Here is a 12,957-nt window from a genome sequence, read left to right on the forward strand (position 1 = left end):
ACCAGAGCCCTATGGAACCCTATTCCCTATATAGTGCACTACTTTAGACCAGAGCCCTATGGAACCCTATTCCCTATATAGTGCACTACTTTAGACCAGGGCCCTATAGAACCCTATTCCCTATATAGTGCACTACTTTAGACCAGAGCCCTATGGCACCCTATTCCCTATATAGTGCACTACTTTAGACCAGAGCCCTATGGCACCCTATTCCCTATATAGTGCACTACTTTAGACCAGAGCCCTATGGAACCCTATTCCATATATAGTGCACTACTTTAGACCAGAGCCCTATGGCACACTATTCCCTATTTTTTTGTAATGAAAAGCACTATAGAAGCTGAATAAATTATTATTGTTTATTATTATTATTATTATTATTGTGAGGCTGAGATAAAATGTTACAGTGGCTCTGGTCTAAAGTAGAGGACAATAAGGGGAATAACCCCCTTGCAGTGGCTCTGGTCTAAAGTAGAGGACTATAAGGGGAATAACCCCCTTACAGTGGCTCTGGTCTAAAGTAGAGGACAATAAGGGGAATAAAACCTTGTGGCTCTGGTCTAAAGTAGAGGACTATAAGGGGAATAAAACCTTGCAGTGACTCTGGTCTAAAGTAGAGGACGATAAGGGGAATAAAACCTTGTGACTCTGGTCTAAAGTAGAGGACGATAAGGGGAATAAAACCTTGTGACTCTGGTCTAAAGTAGAGGACGATAAGGGGAATAAAACCTTGCAGTGACTCTGGTCTAAAGTAGAGGACGATAAGGGGAATCGGTGCCATTTTGGCGTACCAGTTTTCAGCACCTGGACAACTCCTCAATGTCTCAGGGGCGCTAGTCTCTTTCTCGTCAACGATTAGAGCCGTTTCTCCGGGCACATAACCTGCCTAGTGTCCATCCCGGGCTGTATCTGTCTCTGAGCTAAGCCCCGCTGTTTATCTCTGAAGTATTCCCAGGCTGGCTGAAAACGTTCAATACTAAGTATCCTATCCGCCGATGACGAAGTATCCAAGGACCCCGGCGATCACAACAACAGCAACGAATATAAACCCGGCGACGCACGTGACCATTCCGTTATTGTCACCCCCATCGTTTATCTCGTCTTTGGGCTCCTCATCGCAGATGGAAATGACACCCACGGAGGAATTCCCGACGCTCAGGGTGGATTTGAGCTCGGCGCCGGCTTCCTGCTTGGCCTCCACGGCCCACGGTGCCACCTGCACTTTCATCTCCATCTCTTCCATCATCTGACCCACCTGGGTGATCTCGGCTTGGAGCTCTTTCAAATCGGCAGTGTCGATGTTGCTGTCCGCGTCGTATTTCATGTTCTGACAAGACATGGCCCTGGCGGCCACCGTGGTGGTGCTGCCGGTCATACCCGTCTGGATGAGGTGTCTGGTGGGCACCTTGAGGGGAAACTCCTGCCCTATCTCCAAGCTTCGCTTCATGTCCACTTCCAGTAGCTCCATGCTGCTGGTGAACAACACCCATAGCCTCTCATACTCAGCACGGTCGTCCTTGCTGATGGTCTTGTCTTTGAGCAACTCAGTTAGTTTATTCCGGTTGGCCACAGCGAGCTCCTGAGCTTTCTTCCGGGTCTTTTTAAGTTCCTCGCGTAGGTTCTGAGAATCCGATGTGCTGCCCAACGCGATGACCAGGTGCCTGTAGCACGCTGTGACTTTGTTCAAAGCATCCAGCATAGTTTTACACTCATCTGTGCCCCCCATGATTGTTTTAATTTAAAATATAAGCCTATCTCTGATCTCTTCCCCCCAGCTACATTAAAAATGCATTCAATTAATAAAAAAATCAAAAAAGCGGTGCGCAACAACAACAACAAAAAAGGGATGGTGATCACGAACCGCCAGACGCACCGTGGTCGGTTGTTGAGCTCGACTCAACTGTCTTTTATAATTATTATTTTAGTTTGGACAAGAAAACACCATCCATATAAATCCAGTCAAAGCTCTTGTCACAACGAATTCCTCTCTATCCATGTTCCTGTCTGCGAGCAGCAGCAGCAGCAGCAGAGATCCGAGAGGAAAAGCTTAGATATTAACGGACCAGTAAATGGCTTTACCTTCGCTCTTTTTGCATCGGAGATTAGATGGCCGACGGCGTCAGAGAGAGAGAGAGAGAGAGAGAGAGCAAAGCCCTTCCCTGCCTGCTGAAAATAGATGTGTATCAAAACATTTCTGTGTGGAATAATAGTCCAAATACTTTAGAGACTGGTGTATGTACAGATAGGAGATTCAGCTACAGGTGTTTCCTATTAAACATCAGAACAACTCCACAATGTCCAACTCCTGCGGCGTCAGCTCGCAACAAATAAATAACGAAAAGTCCATTTAATACCGTCTCCGTCTTCTTTAGATACACATCTGGATGGTGATGATTATATATATAAATATAAAACAAACGCTGTTAATGCTCAGCTCAGCTCACCGTGAGAGACAGACCCGTATCGCTGGACGAACCAAATCAAACTGTGACTAAGTCGATGGTTGGTTGGTTGGTTGGTTGTTTAAGTATCGTGTGGGTTTTTATTTTTTTCCTTCTTCTTCATCTGAACGGGAGCTGTCCACTTCAGCACGGTGTCTGTCGACGGTGCTGTTTTAAATACCGTAAGCGCCCTGTGTGGTCACATGCACGCATAACAAGACCGTAGCTTTCAGTGGTAGGCGTTCTGTAACGTTGGAGAGAGTAGAGAAGCCTAGAGATCCACTGATTGGTTAGGGAGGAAACATCTCCAATGGATACGTTTTGTGATTGGTTAGTTATTCTCACACACACGCACAGCCCCCCCTGCCCTAGACCGCTGTTTGTGGTGTTAGTGGATGCCTTTATTAAAGTGATGCTCACAGACTTTAATAGGCCTCTGGTCTAAAGTAGTGTACTATATATGGAATAGGGTGCCATAGGGCTCTGGTCTAAAGTAGTGCACTATATAGGGAATAGGGTGCAATAGGGCTCTGGTCTAAAGTAGTGCACTATATAGGGAATAGGGTACCATAGGGCTCTGGTCTAAAGTAGTGCACTATATAGGGAATAGGGTGCCATAGGGCTCTGGTCTAAAGTAGTGCACTATATAGGGAATAGGGTGCCATAGGGCTCTGGTCTAAAGTAGTGCACTATATAGGGAATAGGGTGCCATAGGGCTCTGGTCTAAAGTAGTGCACTATATAGGGAATAGGGTGCCATAGGGCTCTGGTCTAAAGTAGTGCACTATATAGGGAATAGGGTGCCATAGGGCTCTGGTCTAAAGTAGTGCACTATATAGGGAATAGGGTGCCATAGGGCTCTGGTCTAAAGTAGTGCACTATATAGGGAATAGGGTGCCATAGGGCTCTGGTCTAAAGTAGTGCACTATATAGGGAATAGGGTGCCATTTGAGACTGTGTGTGTATGTGTGTGTGAGAGAGTGTGAGTGTGAGCGAGAGAGTGTGTGTGTGTGTGTGTGTGTGTGTGTGTGTGTGTGTGTGTGTGTGTGTGTGTGTGTGTGTGTGTGTGTGTGTGTGTGTGTGTGTGTGTGTGTGTGTGTGTGTGTGTGTGTGTGTGTGTGTGTGAGTGTGAGAGAGTGTGTGAGTGTGAGAGAGTGTGTGTGTGAGAGAGAGTGTGTGTGAGAGTGCGCATGTGAATAAGTGGAGTACATGGACGCAGGCTGTATCTGTTATGGATGTGATCTCTGCTGTGTGGAGGTGAGAGGCCTCATATCTGGTCTGTCTGGAGGGTTGACTGATCTGTCTGGAGGGTTGACTGGTCTGTCTGGAGGATGGAGAGTTGACTGATCTGTCTGGAGGGTTGACTGATCTGTCTGGAGGGTTGACTGGTCTGTCTGGAGGATGGAGGGTTGACTGATCTGTCTGGAGGGTTGACTGATCTGTCTGGAGGGTTGACTGATCTGTCTGGAGGATGGAGGGTTGACTGATCTGTCTGGAGGGTCGACTGGTCTGCATGGAGGATGGAGGGTTGACTGGTCTGTCTGGAGGGTTGACTGGTCTGTCTGGAGGGTTGACTGATCTGTCTGGAGGGTTGACTGATCTGTCTGGAGGGTCGACTGGTCCGTCTGGAGGATGGAGGGTTGACTGATCTGTCTGGAGGGTTGACTGATCTGTCTGGAGGGTTGACTGATCTGTCTGGAGGATTGACTGATCTGTCTGGAGGATGGAGGGTTAACTGGTCTGAATGAAGGATGTATCTTTTATCTTTCTGCATTATTGAAGTGTATGGAGTCTAGTGATGGAGCAGTGTTATACTGTTAATGGCCTGGAGCACAGAGGACAGGAGTCTGGCAGGCCACTTCAACCTATTGTTTTAAATGCGTCTCAAATGCACCCTATTCCCTATGTAGTACACTACTTTTGACCAGAGCTCTATTGGGTGCCTGGTCTAAAGTATTGCACTATATTGTGAATAGGGTACCATTTGGTATACAGCCATTGTTTATCTTGCATAAGACAACACCTGCTGAAAAGGGCTTTTAATATGAGCACTTCTATTATTGGTTGTGTGTTTTTTTGCATTTTCATTCGAAACACACAAAGTCCTTAACGGTGATGAAAATAATCATCTCTTTTTTTATTTTTTGACAATGTATGAATAACTTGGAGCCTGACTGCTGAAATCATGTTGAGCATCTCTCCTCAGTTAGCTACAGTTAGTGGACAACGGCCGGGCCAGTTTTCTAATAGGCTGATTCAAAGTCATCAGTTAGACACTCAACGTCCTGGATCTAAATTGGCAACTCACTCAAAACATCCTATTTTTTATTTATTTTTTATTTTTTATGGGCAGGCTTAAAACCATGATTTGGTCGTACAGTAAAGGGCATTATCCTCATGATTCCTGTGATGAGAATGTCTGCCCAGCCCCTTCTGTCTATGGCCTCGTTGTAGCCTACTGCTGTGATGAAGAGGAGCCAGTCTCCTCTTTCCCCCTGATGCACTTGAGAGATAAATATGGGTTTATGATCGTAGTAACATTTCAAAATGCAATTGTGGGAAAACCCCGGCTTCGTTCCTTTGTCCCAGTTGAAGAGAGGAGGGTCTCAGCTTTCTGGAGGTAGAATTTTGTATTTCTCAACTCTCAATATTCAGTTCAATAAGAACTATTTTTACAACCAAGATATTTTATCTTGTTAATGGGTTTTTTAGTTTCCACTTCCTGAGGTGTTGAGCCCCAAATTAATTAGCCAATGATATAAGATGTATGTAATTCATCTCTATTGGAAATTATAAAGTTGTATTTTGACAGTAAAATATAACAAATATTGTCTAATGGTCAATATTCATGATAATCACTGGATTAGATTGGTCACCATAATCAATATTCATGACAATACTGGATTAGGTCGTTGGCAACGAAAACTCTACATCAACTCTATTGACTTCCAGAAGGCCTTGGACGGCATTCAGCATGAAAGCCTATGGAAGATCTTATTAATCCCCACCCATGTTGTTAAAACATCATAAAACAGTATTACTACAGCGACTGTTCACGCACCGTGGGAACGAGCGACATGAGCTTTGCTGTGAAGTCTGGAGTTCGTAAAGGTTGTGTGACGTCAGCCTTACTCTCCAACCTGATATTAGACTGGGTCATGTGATGAACAACAGAAGATCAGGCAAGAGGGATACCATGGAGACTGGGTCATGTGACGAACAACAGAAAATCAGGCAAGAGGAATACCATGGAGACTGGGTCATGTGACGAACAACAGAAGATCAGGCAAGAGGGATACGATGGATCTTCTCCTCTAGAAGACCTGGACTTCCTGATGACCTGGCTCTTTCATCAGAACATCTGGAAGACCTGGACTTCCTGATGACCTGGCTCTTTCATCACAACATCTGGAAGACCTGGACTTCCTGATGACCTGGCTCTTTCATCACAACATCTGGAAGACCTGGACTTCCTGATGACCTGGCTCTTTCATCACAACATCTGGAAGACCTGGACTTCCTGATGACCTGGCTCTTTCATCACAACATCTGGAAGACCTGGACTTCCCGATGACCTGGCTCTTTCATCACAACATCTGTAAGACCTGGACTTCCCAATGACCTGGCTCTTTCATCAGAACATCTGGAAGACCTGGACTTCCCGATGACCTGGCTCTTTCATCACAACATCTGGAAGACCTGGACTTCCCGATGACCTGGCTCTTTCATCGCAACATCTGGAAGACCTGGACTTTCCGATGACCTGACTCTTTCATCACAACATCTGGAAGACCTGGACTTCCTGATGACCTGGCTCTTTCATCACAACATCTGGAAGACCTGGACTTCCCGATGACCTTGTTACGCGGAGTGGAACAGGGGAACCCAAGAGCAGACTCAAACGAGGAGACTGGGAGGAAGTAACCAAGCAATTTATTGAAACACAGGGGGGAAGATGGAGTGCAGGCCAGGGGAAGCTCGGGGGGGGGGGGGGTTGCAGGAAACCAGGTGTGGAGGCTGAGGCTGGAGCGAGAGGGGTTAGCACAGGGTAAGCAGGTCCGGAGGGGAATCCAAGGGAGTAGTAGAGTGGGGAATCCAGGGCAGAGTAGCAGGATGACGAGACGTGGGACTGGAGATAGGGACCAGAGTCAGAGCGGGCGGAACTGTAGCGGAGAGGAAAACGGCGTCAGGCAAGGAAACAGGCACAACAGGATCTGAATAGTAACAAACGGCTGGAAACGTAGACTGACTGAGCAGAGATTTCGGTCCAGGCAGTGTGGAAGTGGAAGGACTGAGTATTTGTAGAGGTCTTGATTATGGAACAGGTTGCAGCTGGTGAGGTTCTGCTCTGACTCCAGCACACCTGTCTCTGCCCACACAATCACACACACAGAGAGAGAGGGAGGGAGAGGAAGAGGGAGAGAGTACTGGGGGAGTGGCGGCAGGTCAAGGAGACGCAGGATGAGCAGTAGAGGGCGTTGCTGGAGCAGATGTGACAGTACCCCCCCTCTACAGGCTCCACCTGGGGCCCGACCAGGCTTATCTGGGTGTGAGGTATAGAAATCCCGTAAGAGAGAGGGGTCCATAATGTGACAGCGGGCCACCCAGCAGCGCTCCTCAGGTCCGTATCCCTCCCAGTCCACCAGGTACTGCCAGCCACGACCCCGACGGCGCACGTCCAGAAGCAGAATGGTCATCGATGAGACGATGGGGTGGAGGAGCTGCCGCAGGAGGAGACGGGACGGGAGCAGACAGGTTTAATTAGAGATACGTGGAAGGTAGGATGGATCCTGAGAGAGGCTGGGAGTTTCAGGCGCACCGCAGAGGGGTTAATGACATGGTCAATTTCAAAGGGACCAATGAATCGGGGGGGGGAGATTTCTTCGATGCCACCTTCAATGGCAGGTCCTTCGATGAGAGCCATACCAGTCCTAAGTTTGGCTTAGGACTGGGTCCTGTCGGAGGGACGAAGAAGGGCAGCTTGGGCCTTCCTCCAGGTACGGTGACAATGGCGCAGATGGTCCTGGACAGAGGGAACCGCAACCTCAACCTCCTTGGGGGGGGGGAAACAAGGGTGGTTGGTAACCCTTGTCAATACTACAGCAGTACCTTGTCAATACTATAGCAGTACCTTGTCAATACTACAGCAGTACCTTGTCAATACCTTGTCGTGTGGACAGAGCAGGTCAGACACAGGGCAGCCAATACTACAGCAGTACCTTGTCAATACTACAGCAGTACCTTGTCAATACTACAGCAGTACCTTGTCAATACTACAGCAGTACCTTGTCAATACTACAGCAGTACCTTGTCGATACTATAGCAGTACCTTGTCGATACTACAGCAGTACCTTGTCAATACTACAGCAGTACCTTGTCGTTGCGGACAGAGCAGATCAGGAACAGTTGAGTGGAACAGAAGGAATAAAAAGCAACATGAACACTAGGAGGTGTTAACAACAGATACATGTCAACCTGGGCCTCGGTGCCCAGTGGAAGCCTGGCTATTTCAGGGGAAGCTTAACACCAGCTTTGTGATTGGCCATGTGTCTATCCCATGTTCAGTCACAAATGGTACCCTATTCCTTATCTAGTGCACTTACTTTAGCCCTGGGATCAGGTCAAAAGTAGTTTCGTCACAGTATTGTTTTGAAGGTTCATTTTAAGGACTAATGCCCAGCTGAGCATTCTACTTCATGAGGTCTCAATAGGTACTGATGGAGGTTTTCCTTTAAAGTGCATTCGCGTGGCTTGGAAACACGATGACATTTCAAAAGGTAGCAAATAATTAGTAGGACAAGCTTTTGTCATGTGACTTTAGCTGCAGATGTACTTTAGATGCAGTATAACTAGCTAGCTAAGATTGGGGGGGAGGAAACAACATTTTAGCAAGCTAACGTTAGCATTGCTAGCTATTTCTGACACATTTTGCTAGCTCGTGGCAACATTGCCATCTCTCTAAAGTAAACTTGACTACGTCATAAAGACGGTAAAGTTGGTTTCTACTAATTATTTGTCTACTTTAGCAATGTCATCGTATGTCCAATCCACTATATTGTAATTTTGACGAAACAGTCATTAACAGAAAGATTGAGCATTAACCAATCAGACATCAAAATGCTGCAGTATATGTGGAATGTTGATAACAATGTCAACGACACGACCGAATGACGGAGGTGCAGCCCATGAATCTAGGGAATAGGGTGCCACTTGATACTTTGCCTTTTCCAATACAACACCAAGAGAATATCTTCCAATACAACACCAAGAGAATATCTTCCAATACAACACCTAGAGAATCTTTTCCAATACAACACCTAGAGAATCTTTTCCAATACAACACCTAGAGAATCTTTTCCAATACAACACCTAGAGAATATCTTCCAATAAAACACCTAGAGAATCTTTTCCAATACAACACCTAGAGAATATCTTCCAATACAACACCTAGAGAATATCTTCCAATAAAACACCTAGAGAATATCTTCCAATAAAACACCTAGAGAATCTTTTCCAATAGAGAATATTTTCCAGTACAACACCTAGAGAATCTTTTCCAATACAACACCAAGAGAATATCTTCTAATACAACACCTAGAGAATATTTTCCAATACAACACCTAGAAAATATCTTCCAATACAACACCAAGAGAATATCTTCCAATACAACACCTAGAGAATCTTTTCCAATACAACACCTAGAGAATCTTTTCCAATACAACACCTAGAGAATATCTTCCAATACAACACCTAGAGAATATCTTCTAATACAACACCAAGAGAATATCTTCCAATACAACACCTAGAGAATCTTTTCCAATACAACACCTAGAGAATATCTTCCAATAAAACACCTAGAGAATCTTTTCCAATAGAGAATATTTTCTAATACAACACCTAGAGAATCTTTTCCAATACAACACCTAGAGAATCTTTTCCAATACAACACCTAGAGAATATTTTCCAATACAACACCTAGAAAATATCTTCCAATAAAACACCTAGAGAATATCTTCCAATAAAACTCCTAGAGAATCTTTTCCAATACAACACCTAGAGAATCTTTTCCAATACAACACCTAGAGAATATCTTCCAATACAACACCTAGAGAATCTTTTCCAATACAACACCTAGAGAATATCTTCCAATGCAACACCTAGAGAATATCTTCCAATAAAACACCTAGAGAATCTTTTCCAATAGAGAATATTTTCTAATACAACACCTAGAGAATCTTTTCCAATACAACACCTAGAGAATCTTTTCCAATACAACACCTAGAGAATATTTTCCAATACAACACCTAGAAAATATCTTCCAATAAAACACCTAGAGAATATCTTCCAATAAAACTCCTAGAGAATCTTTTCCCTGTTTCCTGTTTCCGGTCACAACTTGCAGACTTGTTTACGCTGTTGTGCGTTTTTGTTGCCGTTTTTACTTTGCTACCTGACGGTTTTTACTTTTTCATTACCGTATATTTTTACTTTTTCCCTCACTCAACTTTTTTTTCATTCAACTTTCCTACCCCGGAGGTTTTATCTGGACATGGTTCGTCAGGACTTCAAACAGCCGAAGCTAAGTAACATTAACATGATGCCTTCTAATTGCAGTCGTTGTACTCATAATATACAGGAGAACGATCGCCTTACGGCAAGGATAGCTGTGCTGCAAGCCCAGCTTCAGACGCAATCGTTAGGCAAGGGTCATTTCAGTGTAGGAAAGGATGAAACAGCGTCTGTGCCACCAGTAAGTACAGATAGTAACGTTAGTATAAACCCCCTCGCACGGTCCCCGCAGCCGGACATCTTTCTCATGGCTTCTGGAGGGAAACGCTGTAGGAATGCTCAACCGGTGTCGCTTATTCAGCCGACAGAAACTTTCAACCGGTTCTCCCCGTTAAGCGAGTCGGAGTCGGAGGCCGAGACTTCTCTGGTCTCTGCTCCTCCCGTTGTGGGGTCTGAGACGCCGACGGCTCCCACCATTAGCTCTGACAAATTGAAAACCCTAGTCATTGGCGACTCCATTACCCGCAGTATTAGACTTAAAACTAATCATCCAGCGATCATACACTGTTTACCAGGGGGCAGGGCTACCGACGTTAAGGCTAATCTAAAGACGGTGCTGGCTAAAGCTAAAACTGGCGAGTGTAGAGAGTATAGAGATATTGTTATCCACGTCGGCACCAACGATGTTAGGATGAAACAGTCAGAGGTCACCAAGCGCAATATAGCTTCAGCGTGTAAATCAGCTAGAAAGATGTGTCGGCATCGAGTAATTGTCTCTGGCCCCCTCCCAGTTAGGGGGAGTGATGAGCTCTACAGCAGAGTCTCACAACTCAATCGCTGGATGAAAACTGTTTTCTGCCCCTCCCAAAAGATAGAATTTGTAGATAACTGGCCCTCTTTCTGGGATTCACCCACAAACAGGACCAAGCCTGGCCTGCTGAGGAGTGACGGACTCCATCCTAGCTGGAGGGGTGCTCTCATCTTATCTACGAACATAGACAGGGCTCTAACTCCTCTAGCTCCACAATGAAATAGGGTGCAGGCCAGGCAACAGGCTGTTAGCCAGCCTGCCAGCTTAGTGGAGTCTGCCACTAGCACAGTTAGCGTAGTCAGCTCAGCTTTCTCCATTGAGACCGTGTCTGTGCCTCGATCTTGGTTGGGCAAAATTAAAAATGGCGGTGTTCGCTTCAGTAATCTTACTAGTATAAAGACCTCCTCCATTCCTGCCATTATTGAAAGAGATTGTGATACTTCACATCTCAAAATTGGGTTACTTAATGTTAGATCCCTCACTTCCAAGGCAGTTATAGTCAATGAACTAATCACTGATCATAATCTTGATGTGATTGGCCTGACTGAAACATGGCTTAAGCCTGATGAATTTACTGTGTTAAATGAGGCCTCACCCCCTGGTTACACTAGTGACCAAACCCCCCGTGCATCCGGCAAAGGCGGAGGTGTTGCTAACATTTACGATAGCAAATTTCAATTTACAAAAAAAAAAACAATGACGTTTTCGTCTTTTGAGCTTCTAGTCATGAAATCTATGCAGCCTACTCAATCACTTTTTATAGCTACTGTTTACAGGCCTCCTGGGCCATATGCAGTGTTCCTTACTGAGTTCCCTGAATTCCTATCGGATCTTGTAGTCATAGCAGATAATATTCTAATTTTTGGTGACTTTAACATTCACATGGAAAAGTCCACAGACCCACTCCAAAAGGCTTTCGGAGCCATCATCGACTCAGTGGGTTTTGTCCAACATGTCTCTGGACCTACTCACTGCCACAGTCATACTCTGGACCTAGTTTTGTCCCATGGAATAAATGTTGTGGATCTTAATGTTTTTCCTCATAATCCTGGATTATCGGACCACCATTTTATTGCGTTTACAATTGCAACAAATAATCTGCTCAGACCCCAACCAAGGAAGATTAAAAGTCGTGCTATAAATTCTCAGACAACCCAAAGATTCCTTGATGCCCTTCCAGACTCCCTCTGCCTACCCAAGGACGTCAGAGGACAAGAATCAGTTAACCACCTAACCGAGGAACTCAATTCAACCTTGCGCAATACCCTAGATGCAGTTGCACCCCTAAAAATTAAAAACATCTGTCATAAGAAACTAGCTCCCTGGTATACAGAAAATACACGAGCTCTGAAGCAAGCTTCCAGAAAATTGGAACGGAAATGGCGCCACACTAAACTGGAAGTCTTCCGACTAGCTTGGAAAGACAGTACCGTGCAGTATCGAAGAGCCCTCACTGCTGCACGATCATCCTATTTTTCCAACTTAATTGAGGAAAATAAGAACAATCCGAAATTTCTTTTGACACTGTCGCAAAGCTAACTAAAAAGCAGCATTCGCAAATGGAGGATGGCTTTCACTTCAGCAGTAATAAATTTATGAACTTTTTTGAGGAAAAGATCATGATCATTAGAAAGCAAATTACGGACTCCTCTTTAAATCTGGGTATTCCTCCAGGGCTTCATTGTCCAGAGTCTGCACAACTCTGCCAGGACCTTGGCTCAAGGGAGATACTAAAGTGTTTTAGTACTATATCTCTTGACACAATGATGAAAATAATCATGGCCTCCAAACCTTCAAGCTGCATACTGGACCCTATTCCAACTAAACTACTGAAAGAGCTGCTTCCTGTGCTTGGCCCTCCTATGTTGAACATAATAAACGGCTCTCTATCCACCGGATGTGTACCAAGCTCACTAAAAGTGGCAGTAATAAAGCCTCTCTTGAAAAAGCCGAATCTTGACCCAGAAATTATAAAAAACTATCGGCCTATATCGAATCTTCCATTCCTCTCAAAAATTTTAGAAAAAGTTGTTGCGCAGCAACTCACTGCCTTCCTGAAGACAAACAATGTATACGAAACGCTTCAGTCTGGTTTTAGACCCCATCATAGCACTGAGACTGCACTTGTGAAGGTGGTAAATGACCTTTTAATGACGTCAGACCGAGGCTCTGCATCTGTCCTCATGCTCCTAGATCT

At 45.1% G+C, this 12,957-nt stretch overlaps 1 protein-coding gene across 1 annotated transcript; it reads right to left on the bottom strand.

The window, feature by feature from the left end:
- Positions 1-268: 268 nt before the first annotated feature.
- Positions 269-2,623, bottom strand: LOC115180799 (regulator of G-protein signaling 9-binding protein-like). The gene has a single exon (XM_029742941.1). It carries the CDS (start codon positions 1,724-1,726, stop codon positions 986-988), a length of 741 nt encoding a protein of 246 aa, XP_029598801.1. The 5' UTR covers positions 1,727-2,623; the 3' UTR covers positions 269-985.
- Positions 2,624-12,957: the final 10,334 nt, after the last annotated feature.

Source organism: Salmo trutta, unplaced genomic scaffold (assembly GCF_901001165.1).
Source record: "Salmo trutta unplaced genomic scaffold, fSalTru1.1, whole genome shotgun sequence".
NCBI lineage: Eukaryota > Metazoa > Chordata > Actinopteri > Salmoniformes > Salmonidae > Salmo > Salmo trutta.

What these genes read in the sequence shown, in the direction of transcription:
- LOC115180799 (XM_029742941.1), bottom strand. Translation starts at nt 1,726, where the DNA reads ATGGGGGGCACAGATGAGTGTAAAACTATGCTGGATGCTTTGAACAAA.